The sequence below is a fragment of the Manduca sexta genome, chromosome 3, assembly GCF_014839805.1.
Source record: "Manduca sexta isolate Smith_Timp_Sample1 chromosome 3, JHU_Msex_v1.0, whole genome shotgun sequence".
In the NCBI taxonomy this organism is placed as follows: domain Eukaryota; kingdom Metazoa; phylum Arthropoda; class Insecta; order Lepidoptera; family Sphingidae; genus Manduca; species Manduca sexta.
The window spans coordinates 6706131-6733821 of record NC_051117.1 but is presented as its reverse complement, the minus strand read 5'-3'; the positions used below and the strand labels follow the sequence as shown (position 1 = coordinate 6733821).

Genomic DNA, 27691 nt, shown 5'->3' with positions numbered 1-27691 from the left:
CATAAAAAATCTATAGATAACTTCTCAGATATGCAGGTTTCCTCATATTTTCCTTTACCGTTAAAGCGTCTCGCACTCCATTCCAGAACCAACTAAGCTATCGCCGCTTTTTCGTTTTTATATTGCAATGGCATTAAGGTGTGTAAAATTAAAAGCACTACTTAATTATTTCTTGTATCCAAACTAATGTACTTAGGGTGACGAGCGCAGTGCAGTGGCACGCTGTTTGTAATTCAAAGTTCTGTATGGTGCTACTGTTTGCATCAGACGAGTTGCATACTCGTCTCGTCATTTAAATGCACTAAAAACTACGCCACCCATGACCCAGGCAGTCGTTTATAAGAGTAAAGTTGATAACGTTGTTGAATCTAAAATGGCCCCTGACAAGTAGGCCGCCCCGCTATTTCAAATTGTAGGAAACACGGTCGATTGTACGGTGCTTACGTACGATGTGATTTAGCCGAAATAACAAATTTTATACAAACAGTATTTTAAATTATATCATTTATTTCTCGTCAATAAAGAGGATAAGTTTGTGAGTTTGTTTGTAGGGCCTAATATTTGGAACTTCTGAACGGATTTTAAAAATTCTCTACAAACAGAAATTTTAAAAAGGCTGGGATTTTTGGTAACCATATACGTTGTTCATGAATGATGTGATATATATGAGTATATTAACGTAATCATAATGACTCTGTATAATATAGTCATTATTATAATCATAAATACATATCGCCTCGATCATAGGTGTAGGCAGGGACTATGAATTACCACTTCGCACGATTCTGGCTTTTTTTTTTATTGTTTTGAATGACGAAACGAGCTTGCCGTTCGACTGAAGGTAAGCGATACGACCGCGAATACACAGAAGAAACACCATCCAACACCTTGAATTTCAAATATTGTTTGGTATTCCACTGCGCTCGCCATCCTGAGACATGAGATGTTAAGTCTTATTATGTCCAGTAGTTACACTGACTACAATGCCTTTCAAACCGGAACACAAAAGTGACTAAACAATGCTGCTTGGCGGTAGAAATAGACATAGCGGTAGTACCTAACCAGACGGACTCTCCCATATAAGAGACCTACCAGTATACTTCTCTTGCTTCCTCCACCTTCATCAATCTTTCCATGCATTCCAGCCTATTCAGGGTACTTTTGATCTGAAAACTAAGATAGTCAGTATCTGACATTCGAATGTTCGGTGCAGTCGACCCCTACCGGCTCTTCCATCCACATTTATATATCCTTTGCCAGTCTTCTATCATCCATCCTTTCCATATGCCCAAACCATCTTAATACTTAGGGGTCGTTCTAGTATTACGCAACGCAATTTGGGGGGAGGGGAGTCTTGTAAAACTTGTCTTTTAAAACAATAACACAGATATTTTAGCGACTTTCCGGTATTAAGCGAAAAATAATTGTGAATAGGAAGTGGCGATAGCCTAGTTGGGTGTGGAACGGACTGCGAAGACGAATGTCCGCAGGTTCAAATCCCAAGGGCACACACCTCTGACTTTTCTAAAATCATGTGTGTATTCTTTGTGAATTTATCGTTCGTTTTAACGGTGAAGGAAAACATCGTGAGGAAACCTGCACATCTGAGAAGTTCTCTATAGGAATTTCGAAGGTGTGTGAAGTCTACCAATCCACACTAGGCCAGCGTGGTGGACTAAGGCCTAATCCCTCTCAGTAGTAGAGGAGGCCCGTGCTCAGCAGTGGGCAAGTATATAATACAGGGCTGATATTATTATATTTATTATAATTGTGAATATTACAAAAAAATAACACTTTAGAGTTACATAAGTTTTGGAAGGGCGGGGGCGTACAGGAAAACGTTACGGCGCGTTACATAGGGGGTAGGGGGGATCAAAAATCTTCAAAAGCAATTTTTAAAGGTTACGTAATACTTGAACGGCCCCTTAATACCAGGGATGTTATGGATATGAAATTTCGGATACGGATATGGATATATGAATTAAATTATATCATTTTCGGATACGGTTACGGTTACGGATATATTTCTATTTCGGATATCCGATAGTTTCGGTTGCAGTTACGGAGCTCCGTAACATCTCTGCTTAATACTTATGTTAGTAATAGATAGTTCGTCATCCGAGTGGAACACCAGGGCCCTTATTCTGTATGATAGTGTAAACGCGTAACGCGGCCGTGTCATGTTATCTTCGAGAAATGTGCGTGGAATGGTATTCTGTAAGCCAAATTTCTATAGTCCTAAACATGATGCGTTGTGTTACGTGCTTGTTACGCACTGTCAAAATAATGTGCGGGATAGAGAATAAGGCCCCAGGAGTAAAACGCCACGTCACTACAAATCCTGACGTGTTTAGTCTTTATTGAACGATGTTCCCATCGTATTATGTAATAGGAAGCCTGTTTATCGTCATATTATTATCAGTGGTGAAGATTAAAAGTTTGATATGGGAAACTATTAGATAAACATTGTTAATGTCTATTTATATAAAAAAAAACCGCCAGCGAGAAAAGAAATCCAACAGTCGCTGAAACACTGTACAATACTAAAACTATTTATGATAAACTGTAAACTTTCTATTATTTCACATGCAAGATTTATCAGCATAAAAAGCCTATGCGTTAAACGATGATATGGTGTACACTTGAGCCAAATTTCATCCAAATCCGTTCAGGTGTCTGTGCATTTACTGCTAATAAAACATCTTAACTCTAGCATTTATAATATTAGTAATAGATTCTATAAGAGTCTAGTCATTTAAGAAGAGAGAAGATACAGAAAGTATCTTCCATCACAGTACAACGTGGCAAAACTTTCAATCTCATTCACGTCATGTCGGAAGTTGGCTATTGCTGTATGTTTCTACTGGCATTTTTTACCACGTACTACAAAAACAGCATTTAAGATAAATACGACGAGCATATGCCTACATAGACTAGATGCTCATAGGCCGTGATCACTTACCATCAGGTGAACGTATGTTAATTTTCACTTATAAAAAGTCGCGTCTAGTATTGGATTTTATGAGACTTAACAGTGACGAAGGGACAGTTTCGCGTAGCTATCTCAACAAGATACCCTGAAGCCGTCTCATACGCGCTGAAGAAGACCAGCGCGGGTTCTGGTTGGTATGCTGATATAGGGCATATTTAGGTGTAGGTAGGTATAGGGACTCGGTCCAATGCTCGCTCGGATGCTATACTCCCGAGTCGACATTAGGCTGTAAGACCGATGAAACCAACATAACCGTTCCACTCACCCTCCAAGTGGTGGTAGTGAAAATGCGTTTTTTCCCGCCAAAAAAGACAACAGTGACAGCTTCAAAGGGATTAAACTTAGCAACACAATCTTAATCATGTACCCGAACCTAAACATTCATATGAAAATGCAATGCAAACGAAACAATACATTTTCGATATTTTTTATCCACTCCACAATCTCTAGTCAGCATTCGCATGACGCAAGCGGGCACGTGTATTCACAACTGATGCAGGTAAACGGCTAAACGCGGGTATTTCTGTCAAATGACCCGATTACAGGTATGCCGTCACGTGGACAGTTTGTTTCGCTCAACGTTAGGTTTTATTGCATAAGATTGACAGGTGGGTCACTTGAGGTTAAATTGTAAGCTTACAATAATAATAATTGCCTTTGAGCGCCCTGTATTGCTGTATGTATAGTAGAGTGTACCTTTAAGATGTCAATCTATTAAAATGAATCGCTGAATGTCTTGCTAAGCGCAAATCTCGAGAGCAGCTGAACCGCTTACGCTAATTCTTTTTTTATAATATTCCTTGAAGTAGGAGGATAGTTCTTACGAAGAGAAAAATTTCAATTATTGATTGAATAACTCCAAAAACAACACTTTTCTATATTCCCATACAAAAAATTCGTATACTTAAAAGTCAATTTGAACTTTAATACCTCACCATAAAGTTAATAAAATGTTAGTGGAGGGGTTCCGGGAAGGCAAAACAATTGAGTGACATTAGTATCATATATAATGTCATTATGTCGACTGTTAGGTAGTTAGAAGTTCGCGGGTCAGCTAGTATATTATAAAACTATCATAAACCCTATACGTGTTGACAAACCTTCCAAAAGGACTCGCCTTCGTGCCCTGAGATGCGGAAAGGATATAATGATACCAGTCTTGTATACTGTCTCATTGCTGGGTACGCGCCTGCTTCTACCGATAGAGTAAACATTAGCCTTAAACACCTACAAGTTTACTAAGCATCCCGAATTCAAAGAATTTCTGCGTTGCTTGCTTTAAAAGGAACAGATGACGATCAAGATCTTCAGAAATCATCATTCAAAAAGTAAATTATGTCGGTAATCGATAGCTTAGTTATTGGAACTGATTGCCAAGACAGATTAATGCATGCACAGCAGGGCAGGCACTTTGACTTTATATATATAGATAATTTCCACTAAAAAAACCCATCATAAGGAATTACATACACAAAACAATCGATATTATATTGTATATCTATTAATAAATAATTACATCATCGTATTGCCACAATAAATATGCAGTCATGGTGAATTGTAATCGAATAATACCTAAATCAAGGATTGGCACGTGGCAAAATAATTGTAATCAATTAAAACCTAAAAGGGCTAATCACTAGCACGCATGCTAGTGATGACACGTGAAAAAATAATTCGGGCACAGGAGTAATATGCCTAACATTCTATATCGTCGTTGTAGGTGGAGAACTAAATAACTCGGATTTTGGCCATTTTGAACTTTCATCACTTTTGTGTTGCCCAAAACATGGGGCATATTTTGGCCTAACAAGCATTTCATTATCTTATCCCGTTTCGAAATTATAGCTTTTTTATGTTAAAAGTAAAAAAATAAATATATTCAAATAATATATATTTTGTTGTAGAAAAAGTAAATAATTAAATAATAAAATCAATAATCTGCGACTTATAATCTATTCAATAGTAAAGAAATTAAATAAAATTAATTGTTTAATTCTTCCTCGAGTCTATTGTTTAACAAAATTAATCAATTAGTGTGTAGAAGAACTAAACAACTTGATTTGTTTAATTTAGACATTGAAAATCCTAATGGTATTCACTTTAATAAACTCAATAATTGTAATTATTAAACCTTATAATTACTTTACCATATGGTTTCTAGTGTGGCAAAACTAAATAACTACACGAGTTATTTAGTTTATTTCAGCAAACTTACAAAACATTGTCGTGGAAGAATTAAATAAGAAGTTTTTATTTTTTTATATTTTTATTCTTCAGGTCAGAGTTTTTTTTTTTTTTGTTAATGCATAATATAATAGATAATAAGACCCAAGATATATAAAAATACCGACATTAAAATTATTTATAGTTTTTTAGTAATGCTTAAAAATAACGAAAAAAACAGTTAATCGCGTTTATCTCGAAACTAAAAATTTTGAGTTATTTTGTTGTCCACCTACAACGACGATATGCATCTTTCTTTGGGCTTCACTTCTCTTAACATCGGGTGCAGTGTCACTTTGTCAACCACAGACAAAAACAAAACAAAAAAGTAGTTTGGTCATAAAAAGAGGGGTACTCGGATAGATAAACCACACCTGGATGGCACGTCACAGGCTATATTTTTTTTTATAAATAATACCATGCTAACCATGAAGGTTCGCCATCCCTGACCTAAACCATCTCATTAGTAAAAGAGAGCCATATCCGCTTTTCTGTAAGACTGGCAAGTACGTATGACATCGTTAGAATCAAAATAATATTAGACAAAAAACCGGTAATTTTTATTATGTAATTAAATTACCAAGTTAAATTAAGTTAATTATATTTAAAACCTCGTTCCCGGTACATAGTTTTTTATTTAATTTCAACGCCTGTTAAAAATTCATAGCAACTACACCGCACAAAGATTAATTGATAACATTAAATTTAAGAGGCACTTCTTCTATTGATACGTACACCATTTATAAACAATGTTCTATTTGAGGATCCACCCCTTAAAGAAATTTTTTGGAATAAAATTTCCACACGATACGCACTTTCCCGGAATAAAATCTAGCCAACATGTACATTACGTTAGCTAATCACATTTACCTACGAGTTATCAAAGTTTGTCAAAATAGGTATCTATTTATGCTTATGTTAGTTATCTAATTACATATTATAATATATCATTTAATAGTATATGTATATTAATACGTGAGGAAAGCGTTGTAGCCCTTCTAAGCACTTTAAACGTATGAAGAAGTGTAAGATTCATCAATTGAATTTCATATAGAATGCAGAAAGAAATATGTATATGTGTTACAAATATTTATTGAATTCACGGTCTAATTTCGATCACTGGACAATATATAGACAGACTAAAAACTAGATAGACAAGTTTAATCAATTTAAGACTTTTAAATGCAAGAAAAACTGTAAGCAAGGATATCTGAACAAAGTTAAAAGTTTTGAAACTAAATTTAGTTTATATCCAGTAAGTCAACCTTGCTCCAAGACACCCATATATGTAGGTAGGTAGATACGCACAATGACCTATCTTGGACCTTCTCCCTCAACCTTACACAACACCCTTAGAAACCCTTAAATATCCCTCCGAGGCAAGTCTTGTGCGCTCAGTCTTCATACCAAATGCACGCCCATGCACGGGAGACATTTGCCGCGACCCTAGGCACACAGTTCAGTGTGTATACCTCATGTTTATAACTACACATTAAGGCCTATGAGGACTCGCGAACATTTCCTAGTCTCTCCGCCCATCCTAAGAAGGTTCCTTTTCCTTCCCCCACACTTCTCTTCTCCAGATATCTCTACATTCTTCCACGGCCCTGCATTCGGTAAGCCGGGGGATTCCAGTATCCGATTCGCAGCTTTCCTACGATGTTGACTACGGAATCCTAAAAAAAGTCCTAATATATTTGCTACGTGATATAAAACAAATACGTACAGTATATCGTATCGCATCATCGAATTACTCAGCATCAAAAAATGTACAATCATGATAACTCGCAATTTGTATGTTTGAATAACTCCTATCATTATCACATATGTTGACGCATATTATGTAAGTGATATCTATAAAATCTATACGTATCATAAAACAAATTCCCCTTTTCTGTATGTCTGTATGTTATCGATTTTCTCAAAAACTAATGAACGGATTTTTATAAAATTTGGTATGAGGATACTATAACACCCTGGGAAAGTTATAGGCTACTTTTTATCCGGGAAAACTCCTTCACACGGGCGAAATCGCGACCAAAGCTTGTATGTTATGTAGTTGGTTTTGCGGCGTATACGAGGTTTGGATCGAAGAGCTAGAAACGACAGTCAGGCAACATTGAGTTTTTGAACACGATCAGCCTGGAATTGAATCCTGGTACAGAATTGACGTCAACCCAAGCGAAATGGTTTGTGCATTATCGTTTAAAAATAAACTTTGCAGTTATTTTAACCTATTAAAATTAAAAACAAAGATTTCTTAACTAAAATTGAAAAAAATAAACGCAGTCTATAATCGGTATCAAAACCAATAATCGGATTAAAAATATTATGTAAATGAATACCTAAGCGCGTTGGGGTAAGATCGTAGGAGGTGTAACATCGTATAAATCAAATAACTTGCAATTGTGTTATAATTTTTGCATTTAGACAACACTACCTGCGACCCCATCTTGTTCCCTACGTTCCACTAGTTCACATGAGTGATTCCGTCAAGTAGATAATGTTTACGGTGCTAACAAACAGAATATCGGCATTTCGTCATTCCCTGGCAGATCCGGATTAACCCAATGCAAGAATTTGCCTAATTTTAATTTAGTGTTTACTGTTTTCAATTAATTTTGTAGCTATGTAGTATCATAAATGAAATAAATCTTGTGAGTTGTTTACTCAAATTTGTCGAAACATCTATATTCTCTGAGATCCGATCTTTACGCATACAATTATTTGTCGTTAAAGAACGGATAAAAATCGTTCGATCTAGTACTTGTAAAATATTGCAGGTTTGTGACAAAATTTACCCACGAAAGTGTCTGAACTCAGTAATTATGTAATTTATTTTAGCTCAGGTGAATGATCAATTTTGTTTATTTGTTATTTATTTATAAGTGTATGTACTATTTCTTCGAATATTTTTGAAAATATCTACAGTGTCAATCATGAGGGGTAAGATCGCATGCCTAGAATTATTAAAAAAACAAAGTTCGCTTCTAAAAATATCGTACGAAATTTATCAAATATTTTGAATGTTTATAAATTACTATCTAGATCAGAATATGCTCTTTTTATGGATTTTAGAATCCCTTTAACATAGACGGTTTTAGAGAGTAGTCCGAACTATACCTGTGAAGGTCCTATCTTTCTCACACATTTCTAAAAGTATGGTACTCTTTTAAAGCTTTATAAAACGTGAACTATTATATTTAAGAAATTGAAAAAATATATACCAATTAGTATATTTAATAACATATAGCTAAGTTAATAATTCATTATGATAACTTCTATAAAATTCTTGTAAAAAAATAATTCGAGAACACTGCTTAACACGTTGAAAAAGCGTCCGATTTAACCCCAACGCACTTATATATGTACACTAAAGTAAAAACAACTAAAACATTTCAACTAATTTATATTTATTCATAATACATGTTTATATACAATAGACAGTTCCAATAAAGGGTCCGTGACTCGAGAGTCAATCTGAAGATGTACCTCAGCGCGTCACATGATTACAGTGCGTTGACTCCACTGATATACGCTGTCATTGTGCTGTGTCTAAATAACGAGACAAATAAGACTCAAGGGGCGAAAAACTAAATATATATAAAACACACCCAACAACTTTATCGCCGAAGGACCACAGCACCTACTTTCGCCATGTGTGTTCCGTCCCATGATGTTATTGCAGCCAGTGTAACTGCTTAACAGAACTAACTTAACTTAAGACTTAACATCTCATGTCTCAAATGGCGAACGCTGTGGAATACCCAACAATACTTTGTAATTCAAGGCGTTGGATGGTGTTTCTACTGTTTATAGGCAGTCGTATCGCTTATGATCAGGAGAAAGACAAGTTCGTCTCGTCATTTAAAGTAATAAAAAAAGGTGACGAGCCATTCATATCCCACCAAATTCCACACTCCGGGCTGAAAGTGAGCAGAAAAACCCAATATCCATTTGCCCGGACCAAGATTCGATATCAAGACCTCAGAGCAGTAATCATACCGCGTACGCGTTACAACTGCACCTAAGTTATAAATATGAAGGTAATCAGATAAAGCGACTTAGTTATAATCTATCGGCCGATTTCAATAAACAATGCCAATCTTAATATTCGATACGTTTCCAAATACAAACTAATCAAAATAATTCATTTATTTTCAAAAAAAATTCTGATTGGACTATTCTCGCGATCGGCTGAAATTTGGATCGTTTACTAAAAACGGGGGTTAGTACAGGTTTAAAAATAAAGATTATAGATAAGCCTCGTCTAGCATTTAATAATTTGGATGTTTCCGTTTCGTCCCCTTGAGTATTCACCCCGTTACAATTGTCTATAAGTAGATAAGTGCTGGAATTACAGTGACCAGAGATTCCTTAAAAAATCATGTACAAAACATCTAACTGACTTGATATTCGCTTGTGATACATCTTTATATAACGATTACACAAGAAGCGTACAATATATGATATATCATGTCATTTTCCATTTCGATATTTGATTTTATTTGATAATTTTTCATCCAGCCGCGCCAGATATAATACATTTATACACACTTCGTTCAAATAATATTATTAAAATTTAATACGATTAAATAATTCAACATCCGATTAATACTTGGTGTCACAAGGAGGGTACTTTAAGTACATTACATAAAAACATAGAGGCACATCGAAATACAAATTGAAAATATCACATTTGAAAACGTCTAACAAAAACAATAAATAATGATCTAAGATTCTTGTACACATCCCGAGCATCACCCTTATCACATGAATATAAGTCATAAACCATATAGCTTAGCTGTTTGGCATTATTAACACAAAACAAGCAGTCCACACGTCCGCACGCCTCGACGGGCTGGCGTCGACTGACGGGATGTTAGCCGTCGCCGCGCGCGTACCCTATTGCTATCTCACTCGCACTTATTTGTGTATGTTGGGTACAGAATGAGACAGCTTCACTCAGCGGAGGCGGCGGGGATGACTTCGCCGCAGCCCACGTTGTTGGGAGACTGGAGGGTCGGGAGGGGGGCGGTCGCAGCTCGGAGCCTCGCTGAGCTAAGCTCGTTGCTCTGGACCCACAACTCCAACTGGAATGTTAAATGCAATTTGCTTATTTACAGTCGTAAATTGGTACGTGCGAAACTAAGCCGTTTTTCGCATTTTGCTTTCAAATGCTGAATGAGTTTTGATGTAGGGATAGGTTTAAGGATGAATATGTGTTCTTGACTTCTTATAATCGGAGCTATTCCATAATGTTTGTCTATAAAGTATAAAAATGTATGCAAATTGATTGTATACCAGTGGCTAAGCGTCTATAATCCGATTCCTGCTGACTACCCTTTCGTAACTTATGTAAACTCTAACTATCAAAACGATTTCCAAACCGCATTAATGCATATTAGTACCTATATGTTTTGTCGGGTCCCCTTTTTGAAAATTTACATTCGCCACTGTTGTATAAACAACATACACCGACACAATCATGCTCTTATCCCCAAGAGTTAGACAAAGTTAGAACGAGTACACCGCCTTTTCGCCATCCGTATTCTGTCCCATGATATGATATGGGGCGATATCGCCATAATCGTCATTGTGTGAAGGTCATAACTAAAGAAAATACTTTATAATATTAATTTACGTTGACATATAATTTCGTTGAATTTGCATGTTATGAATATCTAATCAATTATATACTGATATAAGAAGTATTACATTCATTATGATTGAGCAAATATTGTTAAACCTTGATATGTCGAAATTGGTCAAGTACGAAACCAACTCGCCCTCTACTGTCCAAAGAAGGTTCTTTTATTTAATCATAAATGTTTTTTTTTTCTTCATGTATTATTTCCCAATATATAATATCAGCCCTGTATTATATACTGTGAACTGTCTCATTGCTGGACACGGGCCTCCTCTACTACTGGCCTAGTGCGGATTGATAGACTTCACACACCCCCAAAATTCCTATAAAGAATGTTTTAAGCATGCAGGTTTCCTCACGTTGTTTTCCTTCACCATTACAGCAAGCGATAATTCACAAAGAATACACACATCATTTTAGAAGTCAGAGATGTGTGCCCTTGGGTTTTGAACCTGCGGACACTCGTCTCGGCAGTCCGTTCCATACCCAACTAGGCTACCGTCGCTTCTAGTGAATAAAAATATTTTTCTGATTTATTCATTATCACTGATATTTCGGATAGAATTTTAAGATTACCCACTGAAAAGTATTCCATACAATTTGAAAGACCTCTTCACTACTACTGCTCTTATATTAAAACAGTATAGAGCTATAGTCCCTAATATTTAAATGGGTATTCATAAATTTATTTGATATCTCAAATAATTTAGTTCAAGAATACAGAAACAGAATGACAAACGGACAAATAAGAGTAGGATAAAATAGATTACAAAATTAATTAATAACGGAACCCTAATAACATTAGTGTAATAAGAGGAAAATACCTAAGTCCAATGTCTATTGATAATATATCCAAATATAGCTCGGTATCTAAAAAAAATCAAATTAAAATAACAATTGAACAGCTCTGAGAGTACTTATAAAATTTTACGATGCGCAAAACCTCTAGCCATTGACATAACATAGCTTTTTAACTAACTTAAAAAAAGGAGACAGTTCTCAATTCGACGCGTGCTTTTTAATGTTTGTTACCTCAGAACTCAAGAAATTTATTAACCCATGGGAAAAAATGATTTTTATTTGTAAGAATATCGGTCCTATAGTTTTTTTTAAATCGTTTCCGTAGTATGTTTTTAAAGTAAAATAATTAGAATAAATATGTTGTCCAAGCAAACGAAATTGCGAATTTTGCTTTAATGTTACTTTTCAGTGTTTTTTTTTTTTGTTTTTTCATGAGAATTGAAAAGTATTTTTTTTCCAATATTAGGTTTGAAACCTCGAGTTACCTCAGGCGGCATCTTCCCAGGAGGCGAGCGGCAGGCGCCAGCGCAATGCAGCTGCAGCAGGAGCTCTGCAATGGCGGAGGCTGAGGTGTCAATCACTCTCTGCCGACAGACAGCAACCGCGTGCACGAATCCGCCGGGACCCACGAATTCATGCTCCATGTAAACCGTCTTATCATCCCAGTAGATCGCCTGGAATAGATTTTGTTTGAGGATGACTGGTAACATTTTACAAAAAAATATTGTCAACTTATAGACACTGGTCGAGAATGGCATTAAGTCCGCTTATACACCACATAAATAGAAGTAAAACGAATTTACTTTTGTAATTGAATGTGGCTTTATAGTTGTCTCTATTCACCCCTACAAAACCCCTCGAAATTGTATCCGTCAACTCACCTTGGAAGTAATGGAGAACCTGGTGAACGGCTTCAAATACCGCCGGTATCTGATGGTGGCAGCGCCCTGGACCACAGCGCCACCAGCCGCCTTGATGTTGGCGTACAAACCGGTGCGCTCGTAGAAGTCGGCCCGAGCGAAGTCCAGCTCGCGAAGGTACCGCGCGTTGTTCATGTGGTAGAGAAGCGTGTCGATGTCGTTGAGGAGGCACCACGCTGGAAGTATGTTACAGTTGTGGGATGTTGAAATTGAAAAATAGCGAACTCCTTTTGTACAAGTATTGTTTATCGTTACACATCTTAATTACTGCATACTAGTGTTGCTTATGAATAGTCTGCAATCGATAGATAATCGATTATCTATCCATGGTCAAGGTAAAAGCAATGGAATCGATAGTCTATTGATGGGCCATGCAATCAATACTACAATTGATATCCTGAATAGTTTTCGTGGTCAACTATCGATAGTCAAACTATCGAGGGTTCTGCAATACCACTTTATACGTCCGAATTTCACTTGACATTTATCTAACATTAGTTATACCAGCCAGGAACTTAACCAGAGTAAAACATATTAGGTTAACTATTCCCACAGATATCAAGCCTGTTACTTTCCTATTGCTGGCAATGGTCCTCTAGGGCTGAGAGTTTAAGGTTTTCTGTGGAGACCTCAGGTTTCTGTCATAATATGAGTCTAACTCCTATTCGGCACCGGCTTCCTCTTCTGAGGGGCTAGGCCTTCATCAAAGCCGGTATATTTGTAATCCTTTAATCAAGTCTAATGAGAGGAGCTACCTCTATGTTAAACGTAACGCCTGCCAATAAATAATTTTCGTCAGATATCTATCTAATCCACGTCACAACTTCAGAACCCACATAAATTGCTCAAACAACAATAAAAAATACGCTGGTATTTACAATTTTCATTATATTCGAAAATACCTCGTTATTAAAGGCATACTCTGCTTATCCTCAAAGTTGAAATCATTTGTTCCCATATACACGTGGTATGAACAATCAATTATTTGATTCAACGAACGGAACGATTCACCGTTAAAAAATCGACCTACTTTTCAACTATTTATATTGAATTAATACGTAAATTACAGAAATATTAATAAATTATTCGAAAATGTATCCATTATTTTCCTTCCCTAATGATATAATATTGAAAATCACATGCCTGTTTTTTGTAAAGCCGATTCCAATAATTAATTCCAACTAATGCTACGCGTTAGAGGAGAATGGCGCGTTTCATAATTTCTGAGTAAATGTTGATCGTGACATAAATATAATAATGAGATAGAACTGACTGAGAACCAGCGCTGATGTAGACTCTAGTGGCGGTCAACACATTCTGAGTCATTTCTTTTTGTCTTTCACTAATATTATGTTTGCTTAAATGTGTTGTACTTAATTTAAAGGCAATAAATTACTTTATTGTTATTTTTACTCAAATATAATCCGAAATACAAAACTCAGACCAATCTATGGTCCCAACTAAATTATTATAAAATGTGTATCTACATTAGTTCTGCATTACGATAATCTTTTATTATATATAAATCTATAGTCGTATATATAAAAATGAATCTCTATTTCCCTTGGTCATTGCATCACGCGTGGACGGATGGAACAATTTCGCTAATTCTTTTTTGTTGTGTTAATTACTGCCAGTAGAAATTTTTTATGAAAGAAAACATCAAGAAAGTCTAGCAGAACATTAGGAAATTTAAGAAAACTTAACGACAATATTCATTTTACATAACTGTCAGTTGTTTGAAATAACTGTCAACGATTGGCAGAATGCGTGTATCATAGAGCATTATAATAACATTATGTTTTTGAATAATATATTTAATTTATTAATTATACCAATTCGAATTATAATAGTTAAAACAGATCAACGTACGTCGGGTCAGTTAGTTGTCAAATAAAATTAGTAAACTCGAGAAACAAGCCCTAATCCAATCATAATATCTCATATGCAATAATATCATACAAACTTTATTCTGATTGGACCAATTGAAACTGACAATAGAATTTAAGATAGTTTATAAGAATCAGCCAAGGCACACATTTTTCGCTATCTATCCCGTTCCATGATGTGATAAGTACAAATGGTATACTTGGCAGTAAAACCCAGAATCACTTTGCCCAAATCGGGACTTCAGAGCGGTGGTTGTACCGCGCTCGTTATTCAACTACTTACTGTACCATCAAAGCAGTGGCGAAAGATGAATTGTTTCAAAAAGTAACCCGAGGCAAACAAAGTTGCCTTAATTAATATATTACGGCCAATTTAACAACAAACAATCGTAAACAAACCTAGAAGGGAAGGCGGAAGGAGTCCGGTTGAATGAAATATGGATGCTTCGCCATTGCGAGGCGGTTAAATAATCAATATACTCACATTTAACTTCAGTGGTGTCGAGAATGCAGACCTTCTTCTTGAAATACCTGGCTTTGGCCACGGTGTACATCATACGAGCGAAGTAAGCCACGTCGAAAGTCCCGTACAGCAACAAAGCGCCGGCCACCACCGCCGCGCCCCATCCTGGGATGCATACAGTCCACATCGCTACCACCTGGAATCACCAATTATTGTGAATTTTGTAAACTGATCAATTACTCGATGGTAACCGATTGATGCTGGTAGGATATATTTTATATCCCGAAGGTCACCATCAAATCCGGGCGGCTCAACGCCGGGCCGTAAGGCACGGTTACCCCAGCATAACCGCTCAGTCGCCCCCCACGAAGGCTGGGCGGTAGTAATAAGGAACTTTCTACGCGAAACCAAAAAATAAAAAAAACAGTATATATTTTATATCCGCCCGGATAGCGACCACCGTATACAAGATGTTAAAACCCGCCATAGTGGCGCACGTAAGTGTCATGTTCCGGGATCAGCCTGTGTATATTCAGTTCTGACAGACCGGCATTGTGTGAACTGTCGTGGGGTAATCATCTCTCGTCAGTCAACGTTCTATTGGACCCCACTCCACTTACTATCAGGGGCAGTGAGATCACTTTGCGGAACCCATATAAAAACAAAAAACTTGAATTTGTATTCGGAATATTTTTGCGGTGAATTTTTTAAGAGGATATTTGATTGAATTCTAAATTTTTTTATTCTCTGAAACTTAAGTACACAAGTCTTGAAGTATACAATATGGCAATGATCACCAATAATGACCAAGTAATATACTTTTTCGTAGGTATCAATTTTTGAATCGTAAAATTCGTCAAGATCAGTAGACAAAAAAACATGATAATGACGTCATAAACCACGTCAATCGCAAAATCCATGTTCCCAACTACATTATGTAACTGTACAGACGTATTTTGAAAAAACATTTAATTTAACTAATAAGTTTTCTTTAGAAGAATGAAGATAATCAATATCGGGGTAGGCAAAAGCATCTAATCAGGAAGGCGAGAACTGCCACTAATACGTGGTAACACCGGGCAGAAAGAAAGTCAATAAAACATAATTAAATGGAACTATCAAACGATTACACTATCAGGACAATCTATTTAATAGCTTAACAAGCATAATGGTAATTGCTTTAATGTTAAATATACAAATCTATACTACTATATAAAGCTGAAGAGTTCGTTTGTTTGTCTGTACGTGCTAATCTCAGGAACTTACTGGTGGTAGGTCACTCATATGTGAGAGACCGCCTGGTTAGGTACCATAGCAATGTCTATTTCCACCAAGTAACAGTGTATAGTAACTATTGTGTTCCGGCTTGTAGGACATTGTAGCCAGTGTAACTACGGGACATAATAAAACTTAACATCTCATGTTTCAGGATGGCGAGCGCAGTGGAATACCAAACAATAATTTGTGATTTAAGGTGTTGGATGGTGTTTCTACTGTTTATGGGAGGTCCCGTCGCTTACTATCAGGCGAACGGCAAGCTCGTCTCGTCATTTAAAGCAATAAAAAACTAAAAAGTTTTTTTTTTCACTTATAGAAAACTACATTACTTCTGAGTGCTACAGGTTATTTTTTACCCCGGAAAAACTTTACTCAGATGGATCCGCGGTGAGAAGCTAGTGTTTAAAGTAGAAGCGATAATGCCAAGGCTGTGTACGATCGATACAGTCCATCTTGTTATTGAGTTTGCGTTTGCATGTATATTATTGTCACTTGGATTAAAAATGCTCTATATTTATCTGTGGCTAAGACAAAAACTTTTCATAAGGGAACCCGACACGACATATACTTAAGTACTAATGTGAATGCGATCTGCAAATAATAATAATAATAATATCAGCCCTGTATTATATCCTGTCCCACTGCTAAGCACGGGCCTCCTCTACTACTGAGAGGGATTAGACCTTAGTCCACCACGCTGGCCTAGTGCGGATTGGTAGACTTCACACACCTTCGAAATTCCTATAGAGAACTTCTCAGATGTGCAGGTTTCCTCACGATGTTTTCCTTCACCGTTAAAGCGAACGATAAATTCACAAAGAATACATACATGATTTTAGAAAAGTCAGAGGTGTGTGACTTTTCTAATCTGCAAATTAATATAATGATAGTTAGATTTTACATAAATTACGAAAGGGAAACTGGTGGGAATCGAGCTGTAGGGACCCTGCACCAGTGATGTTTGATTTGTTACGTCTTTCTCTACTATTAGGGCGTTTGAGGAATCAAATATTTCAACGGTCCCCAAGAACAAAATCTCATTTGCAAAATGCTCTTTGCAGTATGAAGGTTTTAAGTTAAGTGTCAAAATCAATATATCAATTACTCACCTCAAAATATAAATTAAATTATATTTTGATAAAAATATAAATTTTTTGATAACAATCAACAGTTTTGAAATGAGTAATTGATATTTATATTAGAAGTGATAGTAACAAACGGGAATTAAAATATGTTAGTAAGTATGTATATTAAAAACAAAATAGACTACGTAAGCAACTATGATTCGTCCCATCCAGATCTTCTGTAAAAGACAACCATGACGCTCCGCTATCATTTTTAACCGACTCCAAAAAGAAGGAGGAAGTTGTCAATTCAACATGTTTTTTTTTTATTAATCACCGACTCTAAAAGTGGTTATCAGTACTTATATAGGTAAAAAATATTATTCGTTTATTAGTGGTTTTTGAAGGCAAGTAAATTTTTTGTTAAATGGTTTTAGAATCTATAAGTTTTTAATGAGTTAAAAGAAGCACATTGCGCGCACTCACGAATGTCAGATTTGGCATAATTAAAGTCCATAAAGTACAGAAAATTAAAATTTATACATATATTATGTGTTATAAATATATTAAATTCTACGGTCGAATTGCGACCACAGGTTGACCGCTAGTACTCATTAATAGAATCGTAAATTACATTTATATTATTACTTTTTTCCGGCCAGCAAAAGCAGTCGTTAAATTAACAGGAATATTAACTTGGTTATCCTATGATCCCGCTACAAATATGGTTTTTAGAAATCCCAGTGATGCCATAGGCGATGGAATGTATTGTAGTGTTACAATTAACCACAACAATCAGATACACACACCCAGCTATGACCATTAGCAAAATTCTGAAGTTTCCTCCTTTGGCCTACGCATGAGGCGCGTACGACGTAGGTACATTTTTCTTGGGAATTTATAAACGTATTACCTATTACCAACAGCGGCAATAGCCCTATTGGGTGTGGAACGTATTGGCGAAATGCTCGCAGGTTCAAATCTCAAGGGACACCTCTGACTGCTAAAAATAAATATGTACTTATGTATTCATTGTGAATTATCGCTTGCTTTAACGGTGAATGAAATCATCTGAACATCTGAATCAAGTTTATAATCAAATCCAAAAGCAGCTTATATATTTTTGAATTATATGAATTCTAATAGAAGTGATGTTTACGTAAAGAATTTGTAATCATTCGAGACCTTGAAAATTGACCTCTCAATTACATGATTTTAAGTGTTTTTGCGCAGTAACATGATAATAATACCAAAAAAAACAGATGACGCAATCATATTTGCAAGTGGCTAGTGCAAACATTTCGGACTCAGGTACCTGCGATGTAGCGTTTCCAGGACGTCCCGTATTTACCAGGACATCCCGTATTTTAGGCACATTTTAAAATGTCCTGGCGGAGATTGTTACAAATATGTTAAAACTGACTCGATCCTCGGAAAAGTATAAAAAAAAAATTAAAAATGTTACAAAATAATTTTGTTTCTTATTTGTCCCGGGTAAAAAACTAAATCTCGTATATTTCCCTTTTAAGCATTTGTTCCTTATAGGCTGAAATCTGACAACCCTACTCCCATGTGATGTTTTGCCGCTACTTTAGTTTTGTTAAACTGTATTGAGTATAACGCTAAAAATACTGTTGGGATTTAATATTATTCAATATTTAGTGTCCAACACAGGTACCTAAAACTTGTAATAATTATATCTATAACTGAAGTCGTAATATCAACCTTATACATTGTAGGTAGCCGTATTCACAATTTAACATCAGAACAGGAGAGAAATGCCAACCTCAAAATTTCTACAGCAACGGGATCGTGGCACTTCCTAAAAGGTGGCAAAAAGTCATCGAACAAAATAGGAAATATATACTTAATTAAATGTAAATAAACTTTGAAAAAATAAGTCCTGAGTTTTCATATAAAATGCGAAAAAACTTATCCCCAACCTAATATGCTATCAGGGAAGCGAGTAAAAAAACGTTGCAACGGGAACTACTAATTAATTTTCTCCCGAATGTTTTCATTTGCTTAAAATGGATGATTCCTATATGTATCTGAATTGCGATTCCATACCTTTCAAACTAATAATGAAAAATATATTACCTTTACATATTGAGAGACGATAATGATCTAGTAATTAGTACATGCAATTACTACATTTCAAAACAAAATTTCGAGATAAAAGCATATCATAAACTACGTACTACAGAAGCATCCATGCATCAAACTAAAATTAAATTATTCAAATGTCCCACCTCAGCTTGAACCATTCTCAAATCCCGATTAAGAGATTCAAGTGCTGCAAAGAAAGTGATGCAGCAGTCACTGTTCCAAATATCAGGCAGTTTGTCTCAACCTGGTACGATTCTGAAGGGAGTAAAAGAATTCATTTAATACTCTTTAAATACGTTAAACTAAATCTATACTATTATATAAAAGCTGAAAAGTTTGTTTCTTTGAACGTGCTAATCTCAGGAACTACTGGTTCGAATTGAAAAATCTTTTAGTGTTGAATAGACTATTTATCGAGGAATTTTATAGGCTATAACATCACGCTGTGATCAATAGGAGCGGAGCATCAATGATAAAGGTTACAAAAACGGGGAACATTGATTCCTTTTGAGAGCTTAAGTTGCGTGTACTGCGTAAACTGTTAATATTACGCAACACACATGTATGTCGAAATTGTTTATCTTAAAAAGTAAAAAAAAAATAGATTTTAAAACAGTCCTCCGCCGCATCTGTCTGGCTGTCTGAACGCGATTAACTCAAAAACTACCTAACGGATTTCGAGGATATTTCTTATTAAGATAGTTTGAGACCCTGGGAAGGACATAAGCTACTTATATCCTGGAAAAACTTGCACGCAGTTAGAGCTGCGAGTATAAGCTAGTAGACTATATTTTCTTTCAACTAATGATCTTGCAAAACTAGAATTAAAAGTATTCTTTAAGACATAACGATAGATATTTAAGAAATTATTTCTGTACAATTGGATTGAATCATTTTGATAATAATTTTAATCACGGAAAATGTCTCTAGATTATATTATTATATTTATGTATCAATAAAGTAAGTTAATCTTTTATTTATCTACACATTTATCAGCGTAAGTACAAAAAAGTAAAATAGATAAGAAATCATATTTATAAAATTCTATTTCCTCGTATTACGTAACACTAGGTCCATGAATAAACCAAAAGTTAAAGGTTTTGGGGGATGCAATACATAAATCATGATAAAGATTTTAAGGCGCCTATTCAAGTTGTAAAGCAAAGTTTTAGTCAAGTGAAATCACAAGTATAAGTATTTTTATATCATCATTCAGATAAACTACAGACACTTATATCTTTATTATTAACATCAAATATAAGCTCATGTCATCCGGCATTATCATATTGGGAGAATTACGAGGTCTAGACAGACTGATAGGGGCCATAGATATCTACGTTTAATTGATAGTTTCCAGTATAGGATATTTAGATAAACATTGAGGTATATTATTTCTATTATATAACTAAAGGGTTTTTAGGATAAAGACGGATGTAGCAAATACATTCGTAAAAAAGAATAGCGTAGTGAGTATAGCTAAATTTTGAATGATAAATCGTTAAGACCTTTACCTTCCGACAGCAGACCAGCAAATCTTTAAAAACAAGCTCCCATACTCCGAAAACGTAAGAACATTCACAAAGCACGTCTGTACGTACGGACACACAATAAAAAGATAATATAACAAGTAAATAACAATATTAAATGTTTGATTTTCGCTTATAACCTCTGATATTGGATGTGAGTTTTTTCACGTTCAAGCTGTGAGTGACGTTGCGCGCGCAGCCTAATCAATAGGACGCATACATGGTGATGGTTATTTTTTATGTTTGTTTAAATAATTTTCTATGATAGTACATTGCTAAAGTGTATAATTAACATATAGAGGTGACCATGATAGAAGTTATTAAGGTTGTTTTTTTATTTCCAGGAAATAATTCGTAGAATATAGGATGTCCGTAATAGTCTAGGTCACTAGTACATTAAATATATGTCTTTAAAAAATGATCACAAATATAATAGGTATTTAAATGTAATATTATAGGTCAGTATAATTATAAACATACAATAAATAAGCTTCTAGATTCAACCCTCACCAGTGCATTAGGCGCTAGATTCGAAACAGCCACATGTCCATTATAACATGACACTGCATGACCTCGTTTCATTGAAAACGACATATCCCTTTGAAGGAAACTTCGCATGTAATACCTGCGTAAAGAGAATCATTAATAAACATATACACGGTCAAACAGGCCGACATAATTGTGTCGACTGGCAACTGGTAATCATCTCTCAATTCATACTCTATCGGGACTCTACCCTACATACCGTCAGTTGTTTACTTGGCCGTGAATAAATTTAAAATACGCTATCCTGAACAATTGTCAGTCAAAACCAAGTTTTAGCATGGTTGCTTAATTTCCAAGGGTTGCGAGCGACCAAAGCGTTCACCCAAAAATCCGATGTGTTTGTAAAAGCCGGCCCTTGTTAGGCTTAGAAACGTATCTCAAGAAAAATCAAAACCATGATTTTTATGTCGTCAGATAGCTTAAAGAAATACCCATCCAGTGTACTTACCTAAATAAAGGTATCTTGTTTAGAACTTCTAGATACAAAACTATAAAACTATATTTGAAAAACTTCGATTATCTCGAAATAAGGTTTCCCTGACATACCGCTTTTGCGCTTAGCACGGCAGTGTTGTCATATCATTTCAGTGACCATACGTCCTTCATTGAAAATCAGCACTAACTCTTTGCAGCGCTACATATCAGCTAAGATGGTACTTCAAGGAGCTGAATAAGGGTTCCCATTGTTGGCACAGTAAGTATAATTGTGTTATATTTATTTATAGATTTTGTTTTGTTTCATTTTATTTTTATCATTTTCTCTATATAGCATTGAGACGAATGATCCATATGACACGATTCCTGCCGGCTTTCCTTTCGTAATTTATATGAAATCTAATTATTACGATCTGCAAGCCGCATTTATGCATATTAGAAATTATATGTTGTCGGGCTCCATTACGGAAAATTTCACTATTCACTGCTGATAGTTATTGTTCTAATAAGTATTTCTTTCTATTATAGACATATTTGTTTACAGCATCGGGCTAGACTGGTGGCAGATAGAAGTGTATTCACAACTAGGTGTTCCGTATGGTGAGTGAAATCCGATGCCTAAAGATCCTTCTTCCTACGCCTTGCTTGTCTGTAGGAATTGAACCTATGGCCTTGCGATGTAGAACTGATAAATATGAATCTACGCCCTGATAATGATTTAGTTGTTACCAAGGCACGGATGCAACCACGAATATCTGTAGTAGATTATCTGGTGGTAGGTCTCATACGTGACACTCCGCCTGGGTAGGTATCACCGCAATATCTATTTCTGCCGCCAAGCAGCAGTGTGTAGTCACTATTATGTTCCGGTTTGAAGAACATTGAAGCCAGTATAACTACTGGACATAATTAGACTTAACATCTCTTGTCTCAGGATGGCGAGCGCAGTGGAATACCAAACAATACTTTGTAAGTCAAGGTGTTGGATGGTGTTTCTACTGTTTATGTTCTGTCGTATCGCTTACCATCAGGCGAACGGCAAGCTCGTCTCGTCATTCAAATCAATAAATAAACAGGTATAGGTATCCGTCAGTTTTCTGTTTATCTATGAATGACGCGTAGTAAATACCTCAACGCTTACTGAGTTTAGCTGTTCTTAAGGTTTATTTTTGTCCATCATCGGTTGTGTAACATAACGTGAGCCGGTTTACCTAACTACAATATGAACTTTATACTCACTAATTATATAGTATGGATGCCGTCATCGTGCGTCATCATTGCATATAATCAGGTAGGTTCCATTTTGTGCTTAGCTATCGAAATTTGTTACCACACTAGGAGGCAAATTCGGATAGCTAAGCCCAATTCTTGTACGCTCGGCGTCCACACCGAATGCACGCGCATGCACGAAATGAACATTTGTCGCGGCCTTAGGCACATAGTAAAATGTGTATACCCCATGGTTGTCAATTCACACTGTGGCCTATATGAGCTCGCGAACATTTCCTCCTCCCATTCTACGAGGGTTCCGTCTCTTTTCCCTACACTTCCTTCCCAACTATCCCCACCAAACTTTCCTCCAGAGCCCTGCAGTTGCTAAGCCAGAGATCTCCAGTATCCCGTTCGCAGGTGTCCCCCGGTGTTGACGGCGGGGTCCAATACCCAAAAAAAAATCGTTTAAGAACACTCAATTATTTATTATTATAAAAACGAAACGTTTAAAAACGATAAACAATAGTTTTCATCCTTGAATTATTAAAATAGAGTTATTTTCCATTTTACATTCCAACAAAATAATAAAAAATACATATCAACGCAAAGTATACAATCCCATGTCCGTTTCGACATCAATAATGAACTGTGTAATACGTCAACACCCACCAAACTAACAAGACCTTTAGAACCGTAACATCTCTTTATCACCTATTCCCAGTTACATCAAAAGGGGAGTTCAAGTTACATTAGACAGCACAGACGCGCCATTCGCACACGGGACGTCACGAAATGTCGGTGACCTCGGTTTCTAATGCTTACCTCTTCTAACTCGTTCGAAAAAAGCGAGACAGCGATACATTATACGATCCGACAATCCGCCGAGCGCTAGTGACGTGTCAGGCAAGGTAGTGTAAACAGTGTTATTAAATGAAAAATGCGAGAATTTAAGTATGATGTTATTAGTTTGATACAGAGTGTGAGGGATAGGCCGTGCCTTTGGGATAAAACTTTGGAGAGTTATAAGGACCGTGTGGAGAGGAGGGCTGCTTGGGAGGAGATATTTAATATACTAGATGACGGCTATGAGGACATGACGCCGGAGGAAAAACGATTCACGGGTAATGGAAACGCACTGATGTCAAATGTATTTGTATTTTTTTTTTATATATATTTTGTATGTAATAATTTCAGAATGTGTTACAAGCATTGAAAAGTCATTCATAGCTCTAATTTTTTTATAATAATGAATTCATACAAACGACTTATTTATCTGGGAATCGAAACTACACCCTCTCAGGTCATACACAAGTTGCAATCGTACGTTATCTCAGGTTATAATCGAAATCAAAGGGAAACATAATAAAGATGCAATCTCAAATTTCCATTCCTACTTCCAAACTATTGCACTCAAAGAGATCACTTCATTTTGATAATTATCATACTTATTGTGATTTGATCATTTTAATGCCCAATATTTGTACTAAATACAGGAAAAATATAACAAAACAGGCACTTTTAGAAAAAATATCACTGAATTATTAAAGAAATAAAAATAATTAAATTCCTATAAACAGCTAAAGGACACTAAAATTAAGTAACGTCTCTTACAGCTGTTTCCAATAAACAATCCCAATCTCAATCTTCAGTCCGATTCCGAAAATGAACCAATAAAAATAACTCATTAGTAAGCATGTAAGAAAACTTGGTTCTGATTGGTCCATTTTTGAGTTAGTTTGAAAAAAGCGATCGGATTCGATTGTTGAAAATGGTGGTAATAATTGTTTTTGGAAAGGTAGGTAATGTTGACATATCAATTCCTCGAATCTTGAACTAAATTTAGCTTAATTAATAAATGAACGAATGTGTCAGAAAGGTTTCTAAAATAAATTCCTTTTTTTTTACCATCTAATTGTCGCTTGCTTGATGGGAAACGATATTGCCGCCCATAAACAGTAACACCACACATACAGAACTGAATTACAAACTGCGTGGCACTCCACTGCGACTAGAACTCACTCTGTCACTCTGAGACTAAAACAAAATCCAAACCGGAACACATGCATACTGCTGCTTAGTGAGAGACATTACATCGCGGTGGTATCTACCCAGATGGTACCTCGCGTTCGAGAAACCTACTACTACCACTTCAATATTTAATATTAATATAAGTAAGGTCAGTCGGGGGAAGTGCGCCATAAAATTTTCATAGCTGGATTCAATGCAAAATAATTTCTTTTTGTGCTGACTTAAGAATGTAATTTTATTAATTCAAGAATATTCGGTATTTTGTGATAACAACACACAGCCATTCAAGGAAATCGGACCATAAATTAATAATATTTTGCTCAAATTAAAAAAAAATGGTAGTAGGCGCACTTGCCTCCGGAAATGGGGTAAGTGCGCCTGTGTAAAAAGAAACGCCAATATGAAACATTATAAAGAAAAGACTCACTTTAGTCCATAGAGAAATAAGTTTTACTCGCATTGCTCTTGGATAATTTTTAATCACTCAATATTATAACAAACTATGGCTGTCAAATCAAATTCGGGGTAAGTGCGCCATATATATGTAAATCAGGGCTTGAAAACATTTTAGAATTTTTTTGATATATAATTTTTTGCTATGTTAGAGTTTTGTGTGCGGATATGTTGGAATAAAAAAATGGTAGCCCTAATATAAAATCCATTTTATTTCTAAAAACTAAAAAAAACATACAAAAATGGTAGGAATTAACAATTTTGAATGCGTTATAACTCAATTACTTAGAATTTGGCCTTATGACATTTGATATGTTTTAGCTGCATTATATCCAGATAACGTGCCTGATCGAACAGTTGCAACCTATTCACGTAAAGTTACTCTAGACCAAGGTATTTCAGTTTTTCTTTTGTAAAAACGAATTAACTAATACGCCCTTTTATTTAAGTCGGCTCAAAACAAAATACCTTGAGTACAAAAAATTCTGCTGTTAAGTAAAACATTTTAATAATAATAATTCATATTAGTAAAACTTATTCTCAAAAAAGGTTGGTTATATATGGATCAGGGGCAAGTGCGCCATACAACTATTAACTGTGGCGCACTTGCCCTACTCGACAATTTTTAGGTACATTTTTTCGCATTGCTAAAAAGTCCTTTATTTTAGTATATATAAATAAAATTCAGGCAGGAAGTTAAAATAAAAGGTTTAAACTATGTATTCACCTTACTGGTTTACAGAAATATGTTAAATATCTTGAAATATTTGATGTTATCTTTCACGGGGTCATCTCGGTTAACAGGTCTAAATGACACTTAAAATAAAATGGCGAATAAATCGTATTAAAATGAACATAGCCATTTCTGTTTTTTAGTGGAACTGTATTTCAGTTAGTAGCATAGATGTAAGATTGCGGTAATTGTATAACATCAATAGTTCTCGATTTTTTTAGGGTAGGTGCACTTACCCCGTCGGCGCACTTGCCCCACCTGACCTTACATATTTTTTATTTACCCTCATTTTTTTCAGGTGAACACGTACTAAACAAATGGACAAACGTCCGAGACACATTCATAAAAACACTCAAAACGAAAATGGGCAGACCCAAACGAAAATACATTCTTTACGACCACCTCAGTTTCCTAACAAAGATAATACCAAAGGAAGAAGGCGTTTGCTTCGAAGAATCAGAAGTTCCCGTCTCTTTCACAAATGAAACTCCAGAAAAGGTAAAGAAAAAATCTAAAAACGATACAGACGAATCTGAACCTAGAAAAAAGCCTAAAAAGCTTGATTTTACTGACGCACCAACAACCAGCAGCGACGATTATAGCCTCAGAAGGAAATCTAGGAAGAAAGAAGACAGTCCTGTTGACACTCAGGATGTGGACTTCATAGATGACGAGAGTACAGAACCAAGAATTATGAATGAAGATGAAGCCTTCTTCGCGTCACTATTACCGACTGTTGTTAAATATGACGAGGATGATAGACTAGAATTTCGTATAGAAGTATTGTCCGTTATGAAGCGAATAAAGGACAAAAAGAAATGGTCGGAGGAGCAGCAACTGTGATATTTTGAATCTCAACAGTAAAGCAGCTTCTAAATTGCTGTACTTGTTCTAAGAACATTTGTTTTAAAATGTTGCCCAAATTATTTGACACGCACATTATAATAAACATTTAGTATAATTTTAATAAATAGCATTTTTTACAATTTTTTTTTTTTTTTTATAAATGGAACCAAAAGTAGAGAATATAACCTGAATCACAAATCTCTCTGTAGTCGGTGTCTCATGACAGGATCGTGGTCATCATTGGATGTACTGCATTTAGAGCTGAATTGTATCCACCGGTTTCTGTTCATCCCATCTTCAAGTAATTTGTAGAACTTGGTGGCAGATGAGTTTTTAATCTGCTTATTAGTGCTCGGCCTCGAGAACGTTTGCGTTCGGTGTTGCCAATGAAAAGTCTCTCCAGATTCTCGTCGCCTTTTCGTACGTGTTCGAAGTATGCAAGGAAGTATTGGCGACATCGTAGCGTAATTGTCTTGACTTTTAGTTAGAAACACAAATAAGACAACATTTAATAGATAAGTTT

The 27691-nt window shown here is 35.6% G+C and overlaps 2 protein-coding genes across 3 annotated transcripts; one reads left to right on the top strand and one right to left on the bottom strand.

Annotated features, from left to right (window-relative positions):
* Positions 1-8607: 8607 nt before the first annotated feature.
* Positions 8608-21102, bottom strand: LOC115452534 (protein THEM6). 2 transcript variants are annotated; one of them, XM_030181091.2, is made up of 6 exons: positions 20901-21102; positions 19533-19644; positions 14960-15134; positions 12548-12762; positions 12152-12340; positions 8608-10308 (listed from the first exon to the last, which is right to left on the bottom strand). In XM_030181091.2, the coding sequence occupies exons 2-6, from the start codon at positions 19545-19547 to the stop codon at positions 10177-10179; spliced, it is 726 nt and encodes a 241-aa protein (XP_030036951.1). In that variant the 5' UTR covers positions 19548-19644; positions 20901-21102; the 3' UTR covers positions 8608-10176. The 2 variants fall into 2 exon arrangements, with proteins under 2 accessions (XP_030036951.1, XP_030036952.1); XM_030181092.2 differs by lacking the exon at positions 19533-19644.
* Positions 21103-23892: 2790 nt separating this feature from the next.
* On the top strand, positions 23893-27308 carry LOC115455436. The gene is made up of 2 exons (XM_037439294.1): positions 23893-24229; positions 26621-27308. The coding sequence occupies exons 1-2, from the start codon at positions 24046-24048 to the stop codon at positions 27163-27165; spliced, it is 729 nt and encodes a 242-aa protein (XP_037295191.1). The 5' UTR covers positions 23893-24045; the 3' UTR covers positions 27166-27308.
* The last annotated feature ends 383 nt before the right edge of the window (positions 27309-27691 follow it).

Excerpts from the sequence above, each read along its gene's own strand:
- LOC115455436 (XM_037439294.1), top strand. The coding sequence starts at position 24,046 with ATGCGAGAATTTAAGTATGATGTTATTAGTTTGATACAGAGTGTGAGG. Across the intron at positions 24,230-26,620 it reads GGAGGAAAAACGATTCACGG|GTGAACACGTACTAAACAAA; the intron begins GTAATGGAAACG and ends CATTTTTTTCAG.
- LOC115452534 (XM_030181091.2), bottom strand. Across the intron at positions 12,341-12,547 it reads GGTTCTCCATTACTTCCAAG|GCGATCTACTGGGATGATAA; the intron begins GTGAGTTGACGG and ends AATCTATTCCAG. Across the intron at positions 10,309-12,151 it reads CTGGGAAGATGCCGCCTGAG|TTGGAGTTGTGGGTCCAGAG; the intron begins GTAACTCGAGGT and ends TTAACATTCCAG.